This window comes from Filicampus tigris, chromosome 14 (genome assembly GCF_054856515.1).
Source record: "Filicampus tigris isolate MCC_2025a chromosome 14, RoL_Ftig_1.0, whole genome shotgun sequence".
NCBI classification, from domain to species: domain Eukaryota; kingdom Metazoa; phylum Chordata; class Actinopteri; order Syngnathiformes; family Syngnathidae; genus Filicampus; species Filicampus tigris.
In genome coordinates this window covers 3,969,773-3,994,549 of record NC_141230.1, presented here as the reverse complement: position 1 = coordinate 3,994,549, position 24,777 = coordinate 3,969,773, and the positions used below count along the sequence as shown (strand labels likewise).

The following is a 24,777-nucleotide window of genomic DNA, read 5'->3' as shown; positions in this document are numbered from 1 at the left end:
GTGTGTGCATATCCGTGGGCGCGATTTTTTTTCTTGCGTCACAACATCCTGTTTATGCCGGCATTGTTTCGGTAATGAAGTGTGGGACTCCGGCAACAAACAATCACAGCTCACTTGTGTGCTGAAGCTGAGCTATGATTGGTGGCGAGCTGAGCCCTGAGCAACTGTGATGTCATTTTAAATCGACTTCTAATGTTAAAATGGCCGCCCCGAGATGAACAAAAAACAGGTGGATTTTTCTGTTTAACTCAAATTCAAAGCAATATTAACCAGAATGCCATGTTTCGACTAGTGGGACTGCATAGAACATATTCTTGGAAAGAACATTTTTGGGTTGATTTCCTCTTTAAACTTTTGGACTATTTTCTCACATCGTTGTTCACAATGACGTGAACCTCACTCCATCTTTGCTTGCGAATGGAACATGCTTCTGCCATAAAATTCAAAGTTAATGATTATTTGCTAAAAACAATAACATTTATCAGTTTCAACATTAAATAACTTGTTTTTGTAGTGTATTCGATTTAATACAGGTTGAACATGATTTGCAAATCTTTGTATTCTGTTTTTATTTATGTTTAACACAACGTCCCAACTTAATTGAAAGTGGGTTTGTAAACATCTCTCTCCCGAAAACATTCAGTTAAAAAAAAAAAAAAATCTCTTTTAAACACGAACGAGATCTAAAATATTATCTCAATCTGAGTCCAAGTACGGTAGTCCATTTTGCACTGACTATAAAAGTCGGCCACCCTCTTTCTGTTCTGCTCAACGAAACACAGAGACAAAGTCAACCACCTGTAGTGGTAGAATCAGAACAGTAACCGGGGCGGGACGATGATTTTGTGTTAGGATATTTACGCTGTGTTGGGACCAGCATGTAACGCTTATTAAGTAACATTCACTTCTCCCACCCTGTTTAATTGAAAGCAAATTTATAATACAGCACACAAGATGCTGGTACTGATGTCATTATGCGGGATCTAGTGTCATAATATTACAGCTTAACTGATTTTTGTGTAAAACACAGGCAGAACTCCTGTTAGACCTTTGATGCGGCAATTGCGTGGGATCTTTAAACAAAACAGGCTAGAGTAACAGGTCGCCAACACTGAAGAAATAGGCTAAATACTTTTTTGTGTAATCTTACTAACTATGAAATAAAGTGATTTAGGATCACTACCTTTTTGGTGAGGGCAACGCCATCCTCGCAGTCCAGGACGGCACAGTCAACGTCCAGTGTGGCCAGTTTCCTCAACTTTCGCTCATCATTGCCGGGGCAGTAGAGCACGGCTCTGCGGGGTACATAGGGCAGCGAAGCACCTGCAGTGTTATGGTGGTGACGCCATCCCTTTGAACCATCCCTGAGCCAGACACCTTCCCTATTAACATCAATAGATATGCAGAAAATAAGCACACAAATACACATTAATTCACATAGTTGTGGCATAAATTAGAAGACCTTATACAGTATGAATGCAGGGTTGAGGACATTGAATAATTAAAAGGTTGCTGTTGCATTCATCTTCATAATATAAACAGATTCAATGGTAAACATGGTGACCACAGTGAACGTCTGTAAATGTTTCACTTTTTTTTTTGGTCCCGTTTGCCCTTCAGCTGTTCATTGAAGTGGATGGGGATAGATGCAATGACCTGGGCGTTAGTTTTCTTTTGTTGAAGACAAATTCACCCAAACACCCAGCCACTCATATGCGGATGTCGCCATACTGCTCAGTGTCTGGCGAAGTTGGCGGGGGTGGTTGCTGTGGTTGTAGTACAGCTATGCAGTGGAGCACAGACCTTCGGCGAGGTCGGGGTTGATAAAAGCAGCAGAAATTAAATGCTATGAGAATAGACATTTATGATCCCCCAGCCCCCCTTCAACAAAGCCCACCCCCAAGTAGTTTGTACAAATACCTTTGGTCTGTGAAACACAGCCCAGTTTAACAGTTAATTGAAATACAAATCAATGCCGCAGAAACAAAATGGGATCGTGGAAAAATGATCGGGATAAAGCGGTCATGATCTTTGTAATTCTTCAGGTTCATCATGTCAAATATACACAGAGGATGATGAACAACAATAGTCAGTCCAGAAATGTGTCAATACTTTTCAAAGACATTGTCAATTCAACATTTTCCCACATTTAGGTACAGTGGAACTCTTCGAATGACCCGGTAAATGGAAGCCCGTTTAAAATGATAGTCGGACCAACCTATAGACTATGTGGTCTGGCTTGACAAAAAGGCGGATAGACAGACAGCGGAAGGGTATCCACACTGCAGACAGAAGGCGATAAACGGACCAGCAAATTTTTGTAAAATGCCCAGCCTTGATAATGTTATATGCAGCCCCACAAAACATATATTCTGATTAATATTGCGTTTGTGGACTATGAATCATGCAGCAAAGAGGTTATTATTTTTGAATGTGTGTTTTTTATTTTATTGACTATTAAGAATGGCATAACTGCGGTTGTCTAAAGAAGATCTGAACTTCATATTATTCAGTTGATCATTTTATTTAAATATACGATGAATGTACGGTGTCGGAATAGGAGGATTGTGCTCAGTGAGAGAAATATTCAGGCCCACCCATTAGCCACGTTCTGGCTCGGCCTCTGTTACAGTCGTTTCAGTACTTTCGGATGTGTTGACCACCAGATCGTAGCCAGTCTTAAATAAACTGTCATATGCAAAAGGAAAACTGCTGAGTTTTAAATGTGTGTCTTCTCTACCTTAAAAATGCTCTATTTGACTTTTATGGCCACCCTGGGGTTAAATGTTAAGCAAGAGATGCATCTAATTACAGTGAGAAACCTTATCTCTCACCGCTAAATCTCGCTAACACAGATCATATTGTTGGTGAATTGTGGCAGTGTCCTTTTGTGAGAGGGCTACAAAAGGAGGATGAAGGGCTTTTCTTTTCTGGTTTTACAAAAAGAGCAGAATTATTCTCTTCACTTGTCTTTTGCTTTATAAAAAGGAGATAAAATCACTTCAACAGCCACTTAATCCTGTCAACGCTTCCACATGCCCTCCAGTCAGTGCTGGCTCTAATCTTCTTGTGATTTGTAATAGAAGCTTCACTAAATTAGGCTGATTCTTGCATACATGACATACGGATTTGGACTATGGATAACATCCAATCAAGCAAAACAGAAAATGTGTCAAAGGGTGGAAGGGTAAATAGTAATAGTAGATCAACTTTAAGGGGATGGCCATGTTTTCACTAACAAGTTCATTTTATATATTTTTTGATCAGGAAAATGAAAAGAGTTGTCATTTTCTATTTTATCAATACATTTGGGAGAAATTAAGAAATAAGTCACTCCATGAATAACGCCTCTTGTTAAACACTTCAATTCCCAAAACTTTGTTTCCCCCCTCAGAAACCAAATATGTGTCACACCCCTAATTACTTTCCATTGTATTGTTAATGAGAAGAATGGCCGCGCCCCCTACCGATCTATCCTTGTTCGGTCGGAGTCACTGGAGGAACCAATTACAAACTCTCCATTGGAAATCATTGTACTTTCATTGCTTATAATGTCCAAAAACGGTGATCAATTGGCACCAAAATTTATGTGGACATCCTTATTAATGACCACTTCAACATATCAAAAGGATGAACCTCTAATTGGCTGATTTATATGAGAATGAGGAAATGTGGAAGTGAGCAGAGCTACATAGATTTATGCTGGGACGAGCGCACATTGCTTCTTTGCTTAAAAAAAAAAAAAGCACTGCTTTTTCGCTGATCACAGTTAGGACGAGCGAGGCATTTAACACCAGTCAGGATATTTACAGAGACTGAAATGGGAATGAGGAGACGTGTATATTTGTTTGGATGAGGAATGGCCCCAATTTTTCGACCTATAACACGCCGAAATGGTGCAATCCAATGCGGCCACACTCAGCTGTGGAGTCGGATGCGCACGTTCAAGACACCCCCGGTGTTCTATAAAGTCTTACCTCACTCTGACGGCGCTTCACTCTCGCAGCTGCAAGCAGTGTCGGACAACACTCGCGACTGCTTGGGAGGCAACCCCGCGACATGAAGACGCAGGCTCATGATCACCTCCACACGCTGCTCGGACAGTAAGGAGCTAATGTTGTTGTGCTAACGCCTTTTGTTTTAACAGCCTGAAACGAGGTGGTGCTATTAGCCGTGCCATTACTGTTAGCCGGGGAGGGAAGGAGGGGTGGTGAAATAAAGGTCCATGCTTGCCTGATTGTTTGCCCACTGCCAGTCGCCGTCTGTCTCCCAAGAGTTGACAAGAGTTTAGCGTTGCTAAATGTCCGAAATATAAACCAGTCGGGGTTCGTGTGCGCATTCCTGCTCTTGCCCGTTATATGTCAATAAATCCAAACTATTGTGCAGAACACGTTTATACTTTCACAGGTTGAAGTGGACAAGAGTAGTAATGTGCATTTGCATTTTGGTGGCGATCGGTCGCCGTTTTAGAAAACAGAACTGACAAAGCGAGCAATATTACCACCCTTGGCTCCCTCCCGTGACGAAGACCTTTGAGATAGAAAAAATAACAAGCCCAGCCCCAAAAAGGGGCGGGGCAATTTGTCGTAAATCTAATCACAAAAAAGACCTTAAATCACTACAGAGTCTTTTGAGGGGAGCATTTTAGTATTGATGTCATTTTTACCTATTATATAAGTGCCAATCTTAAGCTCATCCAAGTGTCCCTTTAATATACAGACGAAATTCTAATGTTGACTGTCCCGAGAGGTTCATTGGGCATCTACATTCAAATCATGTGTGTCACTAGGGCTGGATGATATGGCAAAAAAACCCTGCAATTTATTTTTTCACTTCGTCGGGTCTGTATTACCATTTTTTTTTTTTATGGTTTTAGAAAGTTTTGGAACTGCCATTTTTAAAGCATTTGTATTGAAAACTAAAGAAAACTGGGGAGTAGGTCAACATTTTATGAACATATGAATTAACAGAGCTTAACAGATAAAAATATGACAACAATTTTAAACCAACAGTACAACAAATGTAGGTAAATATAAGAACACAGTGAACTAGTTTATAGTATTGAATGAGTGTTTTTACAGGTATGCTACATCCGAAATGAACAAAATGCAGACATATTTTGCAGATTAGCTTAATTTGCTCCACGTTGCTTTGGAAAACACCGCCACACAACCAACGCTGAGTAATGTTGCTTTGTAACAATAGCCTTGTCACCAGAGGAGAACTCCAGGTCATCCGTGACATGTATTTCACTGCCCTCAGCAACAGGTATAGTGCCACTTGCGGTCATTATGTTTACTTTCTTTTTACTTTCACTTTAGAAACAGAAGTAGAGCATGTAAAGGTCTACTCTGACGGCTGTTGTCACGCACATTTTTGTCATGTTGATCAAGTAAGTAGTCACAGCTGAGCTCATAATTGTCCTGAAATTTCTCATGATCACTAATCATGACCATAAAATCACCCAGCCCTAGATATCATGCATTAGACCTTTCCATCTGTGTTTTGGTGGCTGATAAAAAAAATAAATAAAAAAAGAGAACATGACAAGAAAAAAAAAACGTTCAGTGGAACCTTAACTTAACAAACCCTGATTTAACAGATTTCAGATTTAATGGATGGAAAATAGTGTCCAGTCAAGTCAAAAGGCCCCTTTGTACAATAGTTGTCTAAGGCAGTTAGTTGCAGAATTTGTCGCTGTTGCTTACTGGCGCTGTGGAGCGATCAAGGTTTTGCCGCTGCTGTCACAGAAAAACAGCACAGACTGTCACTAGATCCTTCTAACAGACTTGCCTACATGGCGGTCATTTTTGCAGGGGCGACATTCCCATCAAAGGCAATGGAAAGCATGGACACGAGCTTATCGTTTCCGTATGCACGCAGCTCAAGAGAGGTATATACCGATTCATATCTACATCCGCCATTTACTGGCGTGCGCTCTCGTCTTGTAGCCATCGCCCTGTACACGTCCCTCAAACATGCTATACTGATTTTGGTACACTATACAATTGTTTTTTCATCAAGCTCTTCTTCTCTATGGCATCAAATCGTAACAGAGGTGACAAAAGGAAGCACGATAACCTCGCGTTTCATGAGAGTGACCAGCATCACGCCAAAACGCCAGCAAGGTATGTTTTGGTAAACTTATCCAGTTTATATAAGCTTTTTTATATTTACTTCTAATCATTTTGTACTGCACTGGGTGTTTTTATGTTGTGAAAAAATACAAAACAATATTAATACTACTGAGTGTTTTTAGATCACAAAAACAAAAAAGCTTGCATTTAATGGACTATTGGCTTTAATGGATTCCACTTTTTTTTTTTTTTTTTTACATTTATTGGCAACCTTTTTTTATTTTCTAACATTAAAAAAAAGAAATGTCTGCTCAGCCATGATAATTACTTTCACAGTATGACAGAAATTAAGTCAGTGTTCTTTTAGGTTTTGATAACAGTGGTTGACATATTTTTACACTTGTAAGAAAGGGATGTTAGGAACATAAAAATGTAAGTTATACATTGTCTGTATTGTGAATAAAGGAACAATTTGTATTCATGGATTCAACTGTATATGGATTATGGACACAATCCCGTATGTTTTTTTTTCTAGCAACCCGCAATACATAAGCATTGCCATATTTCAAAATATTTAACAGAATCTGGATTACGTTTAGTTACAATAGCCTGCATCTTGCTGACGACATGTTCTGACTTGCGTATTAAAAACAGTCGCCAACATACCATATGGGATTACATTAACAATGTTTTTCCCTTCCCGTCATTTTTCCGGTTTTTACATGAAAGGTTATGATAACACAGGGCTCTGTGGGTATACAAGCATCTGTAAAGTGGTGGGACATGGCTACAGCAGCTGCGTTTACTGGTCAGAGATCAGAAGTAAGTGTGTGTTTGTGGGTTTATATGGCGCTGGTTCTCATTAGCAAGAATGGCAGTGGTGGCCATGGCAGCAGACACAGGCCAAATGGTACTGAAAACAAGGCAAGGACAGGAAATGTGAGCTCATTTTTAGTTACAAGGGTGAAATTAGTGTATATTTTTGGGAAACATTGTGTTCATCCTTCTTGTTAAGTGGTTCAGGGGAACAAAGCAAAACAGCAGCAACACAACCAGAATAATGATATTAAAAGAGAATTCATATCCCATGGTGTGTTGAATACGCTACAACAACTTACAATTTTATGTTGCTTTTCCTTTTTATGTGTCACCCTTATGTTGAAGTGTTGAATTAATTGGCCTGTAGCAGATGTTTCATTATCACAATGTAATGTTAAGCATTTCCTGTAACTCTACTGGCGTCCAACTGACAGCATAATGGCTTAATTCAGGTGGTAATATTCATTGTAGCAGATGAATGATGGCAGATAACAAGAGGCCGCACTCCAAAACAGAGAATGACAACAGCCACGCGCTCAATATGTAGATTCACACAACGACCTCCTGCATGGAGGTGCAGGTAGATGCTGTGTGGTAAATGTACAAAATTAAACATTTGAGTTTCTCCCCCAACAATAATCATTGGGTGATGCATATGCAAACTACATTCTAATGTGGCTGGTTCTAAGGGCTGTAGACTCAATTTCGGGGAGAGGAAATCATGTGTCCAAAGTGTAATTGTGACATTCAGATGTAGAAAAATGCCCATGGGTGGTGGGGAAAAACTGTCTGAAATAAGCTATCAAAGTGTTTTATATACAATATATATGATATATAATATAATATGGTTGTTGAGTTTCATCCAAGTCATATAGCCTGCATTTTTCTGGAAACAGGAGCTCATAAAAATATTCTCAAATTAAAAATATTTCGACAATAATAATGGGTTAATTAATTGTTAATGTTGCCCTTTGTCAATTTAAGAGAATGTAATCAAATGCCAATCCAAACATTTTTCTACTGCTGTAAATTTATTAATTGGTAGGCCACTGAAGAATTGACGCAAAAAGGGGCGTGCCGCACGAGTGAAAACTGACAGATTTTTATTCTACACTTCTTTAAGTGATGGTGGTGTATTGGGGGCTGATGCTAACACTTCAAAACATGTTACAAAGTGGTGGTTGCAAAGGTTTTGAAAATGACACCGTTATTTCCATCTGAAGTATGAAATGGTAGTTTGCAAAGAAATAAGCATGCAAGTAAAGTGCTCAGTGCGGGCATACGCACCTATGTCACAACCAAAACGCTCATGCGGTATTTGTGCTCATCACATTTCCCAGAAGTCAAGTGCATGTTAACTACTCCTCTACAACATCCTGAGGAGTTGCATTACTTAAACATGTCAAATTATTGGTATGCCAAAGAAGAGTATTCAGAAGGCATATAAACTACTCGCCTGGCATGCACATTACAAAGTTGTGTTTTTTTTTGGTCAATTTTGCAGGTCTGAGATGACTGAGATGGTTTGGACCCAAAAATGCATGCAAAACAGATTTCCGGTAATTGCAAGGTTCTTGTTGTTGTGTAAAGGTACGCTTAGGACGGACATGACCAAAGATTTTGTATTGGGTCAACCGTTGTCAGCAGTCTCAAACTAAAATTATGCAAGGGGTAAAAAAATTGGGGGGGACTATCATTAGATTCCTTCCCAAAAATTATAATCAGCATTGCAGCAATAATGTTGATCTGAAAATACTGAGAGTCCTTCATCATGAACAATGCCCAACTCCTCACCGGCCCACCCCCACTCCCACCATGTCCTCCTCCCGCTTTTGGGACTCATTAGTTTGGGTTTTATGCCTTAATCTACACAATGAGGATGAAGTCATGGCAGTTATCTTGGGCAGCCAATGCCTGTTCTACCTGTAATCCTTCTCAAAGACCCCCGGCTTTCTTCAAAGCTCACAAATCGGCGCACAATGCTTTTTATGCAAGGTCTCCACCGCAATGCCAGGGGAACGATTGTGGACTTTTGTCATCCCTCCCGTAAAAAACGAGTTTAATCCCGCTCCTCCTTTGAAGGTTGGAGACATCTTTATCGAGGTCTCCAGAAAGGCAAATGTTTGAATGGAAAGGACATGAGCACCATAACAAATAAGAGTAGCAATCTGGCCTATGGAAAGCATATCACTATTTCATGAAAAGCCATCCATTGTGTAAATTTGTGGTTGCTAACTAACAAAACGCATCTATAGCAAAATGTTGAGGATTGCATCTATTAAGCTGATAAAAAATGTTTCTCTTGTTTTTACGCAAAATGAAACTCATCAAATTTGGAGATATGAAATGAAAGGAAAGCCTACAAAAAGGAAAAGAAAAACATTTTGATTGTTCAATTTCATGATAACAATTTGGAAGAATTAAAACCAAAATTTATAAATGAGTCATTACTCTGGACATTTTTGCACCAAAACTCTATGAAAAGGGATTTCTAAGGGGCCACAAATCATGGGCCATTCACATTGGACTGTTTTCGTCAAGTTGATAGAACATTTGTCTCTCATTTCATGAAAAGACATACAAGAACATTTTTTTTTCAATTTATGTGAAAAATGACAATTCCCAATTTATATTTTCTGCATTAAAACACCCCAAATTTGTTCACAGATGCTTTTCATTGGACAGCACATAAAACACATTCATTGGCAAAGTGCAGAGTAAAACACTTTTGTTGACAGTTTAAATGAATTTATCATTAAAAATCAATTGGGAGGGAGGCTTAAAAGAGGTCAAATAAGTCGTTCCATTTGAGGAGGACATAAGGGGGTTAGCTTTTAACTTAGCATTTTTATTGACTCTGGCAAAACAAAATGAGCGGCCTCTGTAGAATTGTGCCCTCTGCATTGGCCATTCAGGCCTTCTGAGGCCCATTGTACTACTTTGAAGGCATTGAAAGGAAACCCCACTGGTGGAAATGCAGTGGAACAGCCCCACAACAGGCCACAACTGTTCCCTTATGCATGAAAGGCAGCCATATAAAGGACAAGATGGACTTCTGAGGTAGCAGCAAAAACAAAGGCAACAAAAGTGCTGATCATGAGGGGATGACACGACTTGTCTCAGCAGAAGGAGTCTAAAGAAAGGGCGACGGGACAATAGCACTCCTGGCCGATGACACGTTGAAGAATTGAAAAATCCACACAAGAAGTGTCTTTTCAATTCACTAAACCCACAAGCGCCGGCGGAGTGGCGGCTGGACCCTGGTCAGACTGAAAGGGGGGTGGGCTAGAAAAACCAGAACAGCTTTTTCTCCCTTTAGCTTCGTTTCCAAAATATTCCCCGGTTTTGTCAAATCACTTGGCGATGGCAGAGGCAACCAGGGGGATGGCTTTAGTAAGGATACACCAAAACCAAATCAGAGTGTGGTGACTTCCGCTCCCGCAGCTTCCCCTTTTTTTTAATCTGCTGACCGTCAGATCCGTTTGTGTTTGTGCCCCACAAATAATTATGCTACTGCCGGAACGCCATGGTAACTGTCAGACAAACAAAAACATGTTTGCTCTCACTGAACATGACAGTATGTTTTGTGATTGACTGTTGGCTTTTAGAAAAAGAACATTTGGACTTTATTTTCCCATGGGCTCGATATTCCAAAAGCCATTAACGTGTGAATAAATAAGTAAAAAAAAAAAAACACACTTCAGTTGTTTTATGATAACAGAACGCGTAGAGACTGAAAATGCAAACTTTTGAATCAAATGTTTTAAAAATCTTTGAAAACGATCACATCTCTGCCTAATTCAGCATACTGTCACTTTTGGCGCAAAAATTGATTGCTTCATGGGCTGCCAATCAAAGATACATTTCAGGTGGGAATACAAAAAAATTTTTTTTCGTATGATAGCAGCATTTCAGAGACTTAAAAATAGTAATGTTTTGAAAACAGTCATGTTATAGTTTCTAGACAACTCCAGAAACGCTGGTCCGTGGAAATTATTTCCCATCGACAACAAATCTGCTCTCTATGCAGGACTGTGATCAATTTCAGTTGTTAAAACCGTAACTCCATTTTGGAGACTAAAAATGCAATCTTTTGAATACGGTGTCTCAACATGCAAAACTTTGAAAACAATCTTGTTATTGTTTCTGTGATCAAAAACTGACTGCAGTCCAAAATACGCTTTTGGAAAAGGGTAATACGAACAACTTATTTGACCTGATATGTATAGTACAATGTTTGAAATTGTTTTTGCAGGTATTTATGAAAGGGGGGTATTTTGAAGTAAAATCTTTGAAAAATGAAAAAGATACTAACAATTTTATTAGATCGTTCTTGCGCACGGCAGAATTTTTTCTTCACATATATTTTATAATGACCATTTCCCTATATTTAGGAAGAAAAGTAATGCCTTAGACACGGTCATAAACATTTTGGTCAGGCAGTAATGCATTGTAGTTAGAGCTAAGCCAATTGCTAAACAGTGCAACCACAAGTGAAGAAACTCCTCCACGATAGCCCAAGGCCGGTCCCACAGTTTTTCAGACCTACCCATGGGGCCTTTCACTGGCTACCTCCCTGTCTGATTAATGGATCAATGTGGTAATTGATTAGTGAAGCGGGGTGGGAATAAGTACATAGGTCATACCCCTGGACCCCCAACCCCCAAACAAAAGGGGAAGACGTAAAATAAAATGTAGCAGTGATAGCCTGCAGCCAGGCTGCTACCCATCAAAGCCATGGCAGAACTGACATAAAGGCCCTGGCCCATTCTGGAGCGAGCTCTGTCCTCCCTCCCAAACTCTCCTTTTCTCTTGGTAATGCTGTCTGTAAAGTGACAGGAACCATTCTTGGAGATGCTTGTCCACTCACCTTCATAAAACGAGCCGTAAAGCAGCAAATAACAGGCTTATATGGCTTCATTATGCTGCCTTTGCAGGTTCACAGCCCCTGGGCTGGAGGGGTGAGGGGGTTCGCTGTGGTTGCGCAAAGGCGGGGTTGACTGTCGGCAGGAAGGACAGCCTGGTTCTCGTGGAACACTTGTTGCCCCAAACACTGTATCCCTGTTTGCTCAAGAAGACTACTTGACCCCCCTTGATCCCTGCACTGCCTTAAATCTCAAGCAGGACAAACAGAAGTGGCACAGCTCACTTCAAGGCTGGAAGTGATGCCGTGAATCAGACCACTTACAAACCCTAATTCCAATGAAGTTGGGATGACGTGTACGTACGTACGTACGTACATACATACGGGTAAAACATAAATAAATAGAGAATACAATGATTTCCTAATGATTTTCAACCTATATCCAATTGAATACACAACAAAAACAGGAGCTTTAATGTTGAAACTGACGAACATTATCGTTTTTTTGCAAATACTCTCTAATTTTGAATTTGATGCCTGCAACACGTTACAAAAAAGATGAAGACAGGGGCAACAACAAACTGGCAAGCTATTGAGGAAAGCCCAAAAACAAATGTTTGGAACATTCCACAGGTGAACAGGTTAACAAAGCTTCAACAATTAGTGCCCTCATTTCCTAAATGCTTATTTAGTATTGTTAAAAGGAGAAGTGATGTAACACAGTGGTAAATATGCCCCATCCCAGCTTTTTTGGAATGTGTTGCAGGCATCAAGTTGATAGGCAACAACAACAACAGTAAATCGATTTTAAAAAATACATTTTTTTTTCTTTGTACTGTATTCAGATGGATTGAAAAAGATTCGCAAATCTTTGCATTCAGTTTTTATTTACGCTTTACACAACGTCGCAACTTCAATGGAATCGGGGTTCATATTTGTAATAAGGATGAGCATGCAAAAGTAATTTATTTATAATCAGACAATTGTTTCAGGCACAATTTAAGGACAATGATGGCGGGGGGAAGTTGGGTAATGGAGATTGAGTCTTCAGGAGTTGAGCAGCCAATAAAACCGGGGAAAAGTGGCCAAATGAATGGCCAACAATTGAATAAAGGTAACTTTCACTTTCAACTTCATATCTTCATTTGTCCCTGGATGGCAATTGGTTCTGAAACAAAACCTAAACCAAAGGTAGTAAGGCTTGAAGCACTTTTTGAACCTATTGCTCTATTAGGGGGCAATCTGTACCTGGAAGTAGAAACCAAAAGCTGACACTCCAGGTAAAGAGGATGGGTCGGAAAAGATAGCTTTGGCCTTGTTTCTGCAGATCAGACAGTGCACTTTGCTGTATTAACAGTGCCACATCGACAGCCGAAACACAAGCAGATCATTACAGAAACCATTGTCTTGGAATGTTCTTGTTGGGAAAATATGCTGAGCTGAGCATAAAGCATCACTTCCAGGGAATCTTTGTAACCGATCATCAACCGTCACTTAATACTACATTTTTCGATAAGATGATCTTTTCAAATAAAAGAAAGTTCAGTGTACCCTCAAAGAAGGTTCTCCCTCGAGTACCAGTGAGATCACTGCTCTAGTAAGCATGACAGTCAAGAAGAAGGGCTTTGGTGCATCACTGCGGTCAGTGCACTGTTAATCACCCCCATCAACAAGACGTTTCAAAGGTGCTAAACCGGAAAAAGGGGGGGGGGGGTGGCATGGACCGCACATGCTGCACACGTGATGCTGACACTGGACCGTGGGTTCGTTTCCAGCGTCAGGATTACAGAGTACAGATAGAAAGGAGGCTGATGACAGGCAGGAGGCCTTTCTCCACAACTTATGTCACTACCATAATCTGTAATGACGGAGAGAGACAGACGGGCCAGACTGATCAGCGCTTACTTTGAAGAGACCTCTCAGCCAAACGGGGAGACTAAGTGGTATCAGGGCCTTAAGACTAAGATACTTAGAAAGCGAGACAAGCGAAAAGAATGAGGGGTGTTGTCTTGTGTCATAGTAAGCCTGGTGATTCAATACATTAAAAATATGTATCTGGACATGAGTGGATGTAAGTCATGGTGTGACTAATGTGGCATAAAAACATACCAGGGGGCGAAATAAAGTACAAATGCTGCAATCTTAAATGGTTCTTGCTAGCAATATCAGCTTTATTTTCAAAGTCCTGTTTTTTTTCATGGTCATTCTCATGTAAACAAATACCCTTACACCTTACACCAACCACCTTATACAGTATCTGAGATCAACCAGGTGGTATCTAAGGGAAATGGGAAAAAACAAACAGCTGCAATAGCACAACACAAAATCTCTCCTGAGCTGTAACTCGCAAGACTTCCAAGTCAAATTTTATTAAAATGTCTGATTGTGCAAGATTCACTGGGCATTATTTTGACTACCTTGTTCTCTGTATTTTGAAAGAGCAGACAAATTCATAAAAACAAAACAAAACAAAAAAAGAAATATATACATATTTTACCTAGATGTTCTCATGTAAAAAAATAACTACATTCTTACATTCTATACAACGTTTCCCAAAGAAATAATAACAATACATTTTATTGTCTGTCACATTAACTCATTCAGTGCCAGACATTTTCAGACCCTCTTTTATCCTAACGTTTGAAAGATATTGAAAAATATGTAAATAAGTTCCTGGGATTGAATGGCTGGACTGTGAAAAGACAAATAAATATCTCCTCGGCAGTGAATGAGTTAAATAAATATTCATTTATTAACTTCACTTGTGAATGAGTTAAATAGATATTGATTTATTAACTTCAATTGTGAATGAGTTAAATAAATATTGATTTATTAACTCGTCTGTCTCTCTCCGTTAAATAAATATTGAATTATTAACTCATTCATTCCAAAGACCTATGTATATGTCAAGACATATAAATATGTCCTTGGCATTGAATGAGTTAAAGATCATTCATTGCGTGTCAGATTTAAGGATTAAGTGTCATTTTATGGATAATTAAGACCTTCAATTTGAAACATCAAATTTAAATACTTGACAAGAATCTGCAGATGCCCTGCAGAGACCAAATTAAGACAACTTAAAAAAAAAAAAAAAAAATCAAAATCTGCAGAACTGATTCTGAATTTGGCTTATCAGCAGTACTGGTAGTTTATAGAAAACCAGAAAAGGTGTGCGGGAGGCCTGGTTGATTCTAGCACAAAGGTTGGTATACCAGAAGAGAAAATGAAAAAGAACATTTGAGGTGGTGAAATAAACAATGTCAGAACAGAAGCCTGGCCAGCCTGGGCTGCAGTGATGAGCCTTGGTTGTGGCCACAGCTGAGACAGTAGGTCAGATGGTAGATCAGATCGTCAGGATATTTGGCCTATGATCTGATATGTCCTGCAGACTGCATAACCTCCTCTTCCAACCAAAACATGCCCTCATATCCCAGACTCGGACCTCAGAAAAAGTCAGGCAGATGGATGTGCATAAAGGTCCACTTGGGAGACTGAAACTTAATAAAGGCGCATCTCATGTTCAGATTTGGAACTATAACTAGAGAAAATCAGGATCGGGAAAAAGAGGGACATCTGTCTAATTTTTTTCTCTTATTTCATCTCTTGTGGCCCATGATGTGTCATGACTGAGGTTTTTTGGATCATGGTCTGTTTAATTAAATGGACCAACATCACACAAACACTGAATACTGACACCCCCCAGATCATTTCTGCACTCTCTCCCTAAGTTGCCTGTGCCCCCAAGTGGTCACATGTGAAAATGACATCTGTAATCCAAATTAGGGGATTTAAAAAAAAAAAAAAAGAAAAAAAAGAAGAGGTATTTGTATGTTTTTAATTAATTCTAAAATGCATGTCATCCCCCTAAGATATGGTCAATTTTAGTATGTCACTACTGCCCAGGAAGAATTTTTGAAAGGAATTTAAGTCATAAAAGTTGATGCTCCCTATAGTGCTGTAATGACAGACACTTCATTCTTTTGACCAACGGGGATGCCGCTTGCCCTCGACTTCTGCCCGGCCCCGAGCCTTTAATTAAGACTGGCTTAGGTCTGATTGATCCTGACACACCAGGAAGTTTCTTGAAAATCTGACTGCCAAAACCATGAAAGTATTATATAGGCCAAAAGCCCCCTCACAGCCCCTCCTGGCACCCCGCCTAAAAAGAATCTAAGCTGAAAGCCTCTACATTTTTGTGCTATGCTGTTAGAATTAACCCTTAGCTACCTTCTGTCACATGCCTACATTAATGATTACAGGACCTTTGCTGTAATGCCACATTTCCTACACTGGAATCCTCATATATTAAGGGTACACAGGCCAAAACCCACCACAATGAATAAATCAAAAACATATTTCCCCTCAACAAAAGTAACACAAATTGGAAGCAGGATTTGTCAGGTTTGTCCAAGCTCTGTGTGGCGCTCCTGTTGTGCATGTCTACAGGCACCACATGGGGGGGAACCTGTGTACCTGTTTTCACCACAACAAAGCCACAGACTCAAGCAGCGATAGCCAAGGCTGCTTCCTTTTAAATTGTTCACATATCCTACCAAGTGACTGAATTCAACATGTGCAAATGAATATTTGAAGAGTAAAACAAAAAATAAACAAGAATAGAAAAGAAAACAATATCAGGTAATAACTCCATGTATGAAATTGAGCTTGAAAAGGCCAACCCTCAATGGTAAAAGAAAAACTCAAATTTCAATTGAACTGTTCTGTTTGAAAACGTGACAAATTAAAAAATGTGTTTGTGTCACTATGTGTTTGTTGTATCTTTAGGAAATAGAAGAGGTTGGTGCCCGTTTTTCAAATATTTGTATGTTAAGAGAAAATGGAAATATTTCATTTTTAGAAAAAAAATATTTATGAGATCAAATTTAGACAATCAAATTCAGCCCAAAATATCCCTCAACTTCAGCTCTTTTTGTTGGGACACACTGCAAAAATAAATCTCCCCCATAACTCCATATCACCCGAAAAATATTCAAGCTCCCTGTGGTCTTGAAGTCAAACTCAAGTTTTAACCTTACAATGGAAATTAACCTGTCAAATTGTTGCCAAGATGAAACTTTTACTACTAAACAAGTTTTAAATAATTAACATTCACAACTTTTTACTGTATAGTGTAAAAATGACAATGTTTTGTTCACAAAAAGGCAAAACACATGACACGTGCACTGGGTTTTCTTCACAACAAAATAATACAGGGAGAAACTGTTCATGTCTGTTCCCATGTTAGTATTTAAAACCTTTAGAAACACAAAACACAAATGTGGAAAGTGTCAGCAAGCAGGATCCTACCATGGCCCATCTCTCTATTAAGGGTGTGGATTGGGCAGGAGTGGGCATGAATCAAGTGCCCCTCTTCCTTCCTTTACTGGGTGGACCATGGAAACACATGATCTCATTTTCAACTTGACACCAATACATCTCAGGATCAAACTGAAAATAAACATATCCCAGTCAACTATGACTACGCTAACCAAAATCTTCAACTGTGGAATTAACATGTTTCTCTAATAAAGACATATCTTTAGTCAATGTAGCACGCCATCCAAGAAATTGTGCCTGATAACCACTATGGTCACTCTCCTATCATGCCAGATTCTGTGTTCACAGAACATGACGTATCAATGCAGGGACCAATTTATTCTGCTAGGCTAGTCTTGCAAAGTGGTCCAAATAAAATCAGCCTGTTTATCAAAACAAAATCATTTTAAAGAAAGAAAGAAGAGGAATGCAACAAACTAAAATGTTGATGAATAAAAATCCCCTTAAACACTGCCTATAAGAAAAGGCTATTTTCGTGTTGCCGTTCTATATAAATAAAGAGCCAACCGAGCCAGGACACCACCTGTGTGTAGGGACATTTCACACAAAATAAATATTTTATGTGTGGTTGAGGATGCGTTGAAACTGGGTGACAGTGCATACAGTAACAGGAATATCATGGGATCTGTAAAAAAGACACAGGCAGCTAAATGCTGGATCTTCTGCTGTGGTACTGATGCACTACTTTTGATCCCTGTGTAAAAGAGGTAAAGACGTCACACATATTTGATCAGGATCTTTTTTAGGTGATTCTCAATGTGTAAAAAAAAAAAAAAAAGATACTCTTACATACTTAAAGGCCCGAACTGAAATCCTAGCACAGATAAATCTGACTTGAGTAACAAAATATTGGTCTGTGATTAAGGATTGTTTTTAAAAAGTGGAAGTATTAGCAACATAGTAAAACCCCAAAAATACTGAAGTTGGCAATAGCAGTGTTCACAAAGGGAAGGCACTGCTGACGCAAAAACCCAGAGCCCGAGGGTGGGGGTGGGGTACCTAGATAGTATAAAGTAGGCGTGAGGTTCAGGAAATCATCAAGAAGATTCCATTTGAAGTCACTAATAGATTTCCTGACCACGGGTGTATTATGGGTGTTAGCATAGTAATGCTGGAAATGTCTGCTGATTGACACGGGCCACATTTGACGTGGACATACTCTTGACTGTTTGGATTGGAACACTACAATGTTTTTAAAAATGATCTAAGGAAAATGGCATTGACACGAAAATATCTGGAAATGTAGCCTTTTTTAGCCTTTTGTGTGTGTGTGTGTGGGGGGGGGGGTGTTGTAGTCCATCTGAGACTGTCATTGTTTTATTGTCCCATAAAAGCTTGAACAGTGGTGGGGGCAGTGGAAGAGTGAAACTTTGAACGTAGTCTCGTAAAGGGACGAACTAGGGCTGGACAATATTAGAAAAAGTAATCATCATAACTATTTTTTCATTGATATCACTTTACTTTTAATTAAAAAAATATTCATTGATTTCAAAAGTTTGTATTGATTCTAATAGCAAAAATGCTACGACTCAAAACTATAATAGCCTCATGCCCATTTATCCCTGCACATTTTAACACTTTAATCTTGAACGCTCTATTTCTTGTCAAGTACAAAATGACCTTTTGATTATCATGTGGAATTCAAGTCTCTTGCATTTTCATTCTGCTGCATCCAAACCTTTGCTGTATTGCATCTTTGCACACATTCAAACCGTGAGTAAGAATATCCCGGATCTATTTATCATATTTATTTCATCTTATTTTGTTGGTCTATTTTTATATTCAAGTCTTGAGACACATTTCTTGAGACAACCTAGGGTATCACATTTCGTGCCCTATCATGTGTTAATATGACAATAAGAGTTCTGTGAATCGTTGAAAAAATATAACTTGAAAAAACATCCCGAAAATAAATAAGTAGAAAAGTAAAATAAGACTAACACTATAGTGATACAAAATAATAAACACGAAATAAATACTGTCTGTTCCTGCTCTGCGTGTGTTGGCCTCTTAAGGGCAGTGTGGTGCTGTGCATGCATGCAGTTAACACAATGAGATGAGTAGGTGAGTAGATGAGTAGAAGAAGAACGTTGCAATTGAGCTCTATTAATACAACTAATTTTTCATCGATTCTGAAGGATATTTGCCTTTGAGCATTGTTATATTACCAGTCTGCATGTGTTCCTACAGCATTTATGTGTGAATATTTGTTATTTGAGGGAACATCCTACTGGAATTCGACGCTAATTTCCTATTAGCATGTCAATGGGATTTTAAATTAATTGACTTTAGCATTGGCACTGGTGATGTTTTTAAAACAAAGCATGTTTAATTTAAAAAAAAAAAAAAACTGTGTAATTATTTTTGTTTTGTGATTAGTTTTATAGTAAACTTCAACTGGGGTGTCAGTAAACAGTTTAAAGCACACTCAGGGAGGGCATACTCACATACTCATCACACAATTGCTGCATAAGCAACACAATGTATTCAGGGTACTTTAACAAGATCGGGAACTTGCAAACAAAGCGTGCCATTGTTTTTCGTAGATTATAATGTTTTTATGATCGGTTGAAGCCAAAATTGAAATCACAAATACATTTGGATTAATTGGAAGGACTCCTGTACTGTGCTGCAGAGCTTCCCACTCTACTGCCTTCCTGAGACCAAAAGGAATGACATATCTGGTTGCATTAATTAGTTGGAACACTAGATTTTACTGTAACTTTTCATCTTGCCCTCAAAGAGATTACATAAATTACTTCTAATTTTCATGGAATTTGTTTTTCAATTCTGAAGAATGTTTTGTTCCCAAAAATAAAATTTGGATTTACACTTTAGACTGTGCAGTGGGTAAATAAGCTTTTTTGCATCATTTGGTGCAAGAGTTCAATCATTAGTATCTTAGCTAAAAACAGAAAACTTATGATATCAAACATTGATATCAAACTGAACGACAGTATATATCCCACCAGAGTTGATTCCGTCTTTGCCGTAGAAAGTCTTGACTGAAAGTGAGAAATGAGAGGGATACCCATCAGAACATAACGGGCCGGGAAGGAATATTGCAGCATGGTAGACCGCGGCCGAGAAGAGACCAACTAGAGTCATGACACAATTTAATGGGGACGCTTTAAATTTCAATTAGCTCTTGACATTTTGACACTTTGAATGGGAGTGACAAATTTCTAACTGACTTCACCTTATTATAGACAAATTAAAGCCAGCTCACTAGGCTTCTCTGATACACCATAACCAATTATAAAGCTTAAGATTAAACCAAAACTCTTATTTTTCTGTTCAGGAATGCAAGTAACTTGAGTGCTTTCCTATTTTATTTTTTGTTTTGTAAAACACTACATTTGAAAATTAACAGATGACAACCATATATTTTAACATTAAGTATATTTGGTTAAAGAACTTCTACATTCTGGTGTTATAACTATAACGGAAAAATAGTTATTTGGTAATCACCGTTTATGTCTAAATTATGCCAGCTGTGGCATAAACCTGACACTGGGTGGTGGTCTCTAGATTTGATCAGCACTGTACTGTATAACGGTGCACAAACTTTCTGTGCTGTCGGCCTGATGAGTGAGACTCCTGTGAGAGCTCTCCTGTTTACAGTTTCATCTTATTATGCTGATTTATTCTTCCTGCCCAATAACATGATTTTTAAGCAGTGAATATTTTACATCTGCTTCATTTAAGGCCAATTCTTATGCCCATTGATATTCCCCTCAATGAACTCGGGGGCTCTTGCCTTCATTGAAATGACCACTGCATTAATGAACACCGCCTGCCTTTAGGCTGTGGCACTTGAAACCAAATGTTTGATTTCTCCTTTCACTTTTCAGGCCGCACAGAGCATCATTTAGCTGTGAATTAATTTTCATGTATGCTGATGTGTGATGCCAGGAGTGCATGATTACAAAAATGCTATATCAGAAAAAGGTAAGATTTCGTGTTGCGGGTATTTTCGCCCAGACAGTGGCATCAGGGGAGGACAATAGGAGAATACATCTGCTGTCTTATGAAAGGGGGTACGCGGAGGACTTGTGCAGTTGTGTGCATGTGTGTATCTGGTCTCATCAAGGGATGAGACACGCACCCACAGCCACAGCTCAAACACCAGCAGCCCTTAACAAGGTGTGTCTAATGCTCCTATTTAATGTTTGGGGGTTCAGTGGCGCGTGGCCTGAGGTTTTTTCTTTTTTTTGGCAGGGGTGCGGCGAGAACCCCGACAGCTGTGGCCCGAACCGCAGACAAAAGCCAAAAGGAAGTACCGCATCATCGAAGATTGGAGTAAAAAGCTATAGCGATTTGTTTGTGGTCAGGTCTACATGTCGGTGGCTGATTCAGAGGTTGGTTTGCTTTTCATGGTGAAAAATGGCTGCTTGAAATGTGAGCGTTAATGTCATGAAAAAGTAATAACTTGTGGAACGTTTAAAATACAAAGCATAACAGTTGCAAACTGAACACAAACAGATCCATCGTTTGAATCATTCAACAGTGGCTATTATAAAGTTCCTACTAAGCACAAGGTACAGGGTTCCAGACTAACATTTTTCTTTTTTTTTTCTTTTTTTTTACATGGAGCATAAATCAGTGAGTAGCCTGATGTATAAAACTATTATCAATGCATAGGCATAAAGTGATTACCAGTTTTAGAATTTGCTGTGGGTTAAAAATAGAGTCACAGTTTCAAAACTCCTAAACTTTACATCAGCTCGAGATTTTTTTTTAATTCTCTGGGCAGGCAAAGTGACACGACTCCTTCTCCTCCCGCTGCTGGTGATAGAAGTCAGTAAACCAGACGAGTTTTCCCCTTCTCGAAGAAGTTATCTTTCTTGGAATTTTTTGGGCTACTTTGGTACCCAGATCCTTTAAAAATAAATCTTGGTAGATGAAGGATATTCAAAACGTGCCTACAAAGAGTGGTTGCTATTGGAGACAATACTGCCAATAAGATGTCCCATTCACAAGACCTTACTTTTCGACAAATTCAAAGTTGATGTATTACTGCAACGCTGTCTTTAAATTAACATATACAAACAGCTACAAGATTTGGCATGTCGACAACAATTGCTTAAATAAATACTACACTCATTACCGAGGCAGTTAACTATCTAACTAGCATGGCTAAGATCATTTTATTTCCGCTTTGACGTTACTTCACAAAGTGAAATCAGAGAAGTGCTATTGATTTTGGGAGAAATAAATACTGTTGTACTACATTTTGATAATTCCCCAAAATTCAATTGTTTTTTTCTTTTTAAGTACCGGTATACTTACACGGAAAAAAAGTTATTCACCCAAACATTTCAATGCAAATTTTAGCGCTGTACTTGCAATACTGTAAATCAACAGTACTTTTGCTCATTGTTTTAATACCGTCATGATCTGATACCGGCCAATGCATGGGTATTTTTCAGAGATGGGGGACTTGAGTCACATTATTTGACTCGAGTCAGACTTCAGTTGCTGTTTTTAGGACTTGCGACTTGCTTGCCAAAAACATGCGAATGACTTGACTTGTCTTGGGACTTGATAACTAAGTGACTCAACTTGACTTCGACTTGAACCTCATGACTTGACAAGTCATCCTGTTTATAGTTTTAAATCTGCATTTGAACACAATTTACCTTATCTGAACCGAAAGAAAGAAATGTTGTCTTGTTTCATTTACGCCAACCTGGCCCGGTTGCATCACTTGTTAATGTGAAGTGGGAACGTAAACACCAACAGCGTTGGAGAAACTCCCAGGATAATTAATTTGAATTAATGGATGATTTTGTCAATCACGTTGACAAAAGATGGAAAAACGCATGATTTGCACATCACAGAATGAAGACAACAATGACAACGTCAAACTTCATATGTCATTCCAAAACCCACAGAGAGGTAAGCCAACCTTTCAGGTTAGCTAATGGTACGAACAATGGTTTGGGACCAGTAACCTAACGTAACTAGGTATGGGATGGTTTGTGAAAACTGTTTCGACTGTGGTGTTTCTATTTGCCCAGTCATGCAAAACTAACTAAATGTTGATTACATGTACTGAGATAATGTAGTCTTTGTAGTAGGATCAGGGAAACTATTTTATTACTACCCCAACATATGTTTTACTGAGCAAGATTTTACTTGACTTGATTTATGACTTGCTTGAACCAAGTCATGACTTTACTTGCTTGAAATTTGTTGGCGACTCGACTTGACTTACTTGTGACTTGCGCATATGTGACTAGCTCCCACCGCTGGTATTTTTGACCCAAGCTTACACACATTGAGGTTGAAGAAAATAAATATGTTGGGAAAATGCATTTGCAATCTGTTAAGCGCTATTTCAGTTAAACAGATGCAAGAGGATGGGCCAACAATGAACAGTCTTAATGTAACTTGGTTGTTTATTTTTATAATAAACCCACATTTTAATTCTGTGACACTGCGCATCATTCATTGGTGTCCATTCTAACCATTCCAATCAGCCTAACCTCAGAACTCAAGTCTTAACCTCTCAAACTGACCAAACAGTCCGATGTCAACACATCCGCCAGAAGTCTGAACTTGGTTTTAAAAACATCAACCTGTTCAGTACAAGAGCATCAAACAGACAGCTGCTGATTTGTTATCCTGTCAATGTGTGTGGCGTTTTCTGGTGTGTGCGTGTATATTTGTACAGCTTCGCTTGTGTATTGTTCCATTTTGTCCACAGCTGCAAGTGAAGATCTGGGTAACTCCACTGCTAGTGATACAGCCCTTTGGTACTACTCTTGACAAACTGCCACCTCCAGAGGAATATCAGAATATTACAACATGGATTAATTCTCACTTGGTCAGGCTTATTTAGAGAGTGATATTTGCATTTTGACTTCAAATAGGTTTTTAATTCAGTTTAAGATTTGGAATTGGCCACGGTCATTGTCATGAAAAGAAACTGCAATGATACATTTTGGGTTTCACTTAAACCATTTACTGTATTATTATTCCTCACATTACAAGGGGTAATGGGTCAATTACAAGACATTCGTCAAATTTTGTGTCTGGTAAAAACAATTCCATGCTGAAACACATCACAAATTTGCATCGAGTCCATAAAAAAAATCAAATGGAAGGACAAAAGAATTGCTTGAACGACGCATTGTGTCGTGCAGCACCTGTGCCTTCACTCTGCAACACGTGATGCGTACACCACAGAAATTAATGATGCGTGTACAATCCCGCGTGCATCATCTCTAGTGATTGGTCCGTTTAGTCACGTGCTTTGATGTACGTGATGTACGTGCAGTACTCAGCTTTTCCCGGATAGGTTTCGCGTTACAAATATGACCTCTTTAACCCATTAAAGTGACGGTGGGGCCGGGATGGCCATGTTTTCAATTAACAAGTTAATTTTATATATTTTTTGATCAGGAAAATGAAAAGGGTTGTCACTTTCTATTTCATCAATAAATGTGGGAGAAATTAGGAAATAACTGACTCCATGAATAACTCTCATAACGCGCTATGAGAATGAGGAAATGTGGAAGTGAGCAGAGCTACATAGATTTATGCTGGGAAGAGCGCACACTGCTTCTTTGCTAAAAAAAAAACTAAAAAAAACTGCTGATCACAGTTAGGACAGGCGAGGTATTTAACACCAGTCAGGATATTAACAGCGACTGAAGTGGAAATTAGTAG

At 38.9% G+C, this 24,777-nt stretch overlaps 1 protein-coding gene across 1 annotated transcript in view; it reads right to left on the bottom strand.

The window, feature by feature from the left end:
• The window catches only part of clybl (citrate lyase beta like), a 90,224-nt gene that overhangs the window by 40,540 nt on the left and 24,907 nt on the right, over positions 1 to 24,777 (bottom strand). The window contains exon 2 of the mRNA XM_086052588.1: positions 1,184 to 1,382. Coding sequence (XP_085908714.1) covers positions 1,184 to 1,382 — 199 coding nt within the window. The remainder of the gene's footprint in view (positions 1 to 1,183; positions 1,383 to 24,777) is intronic.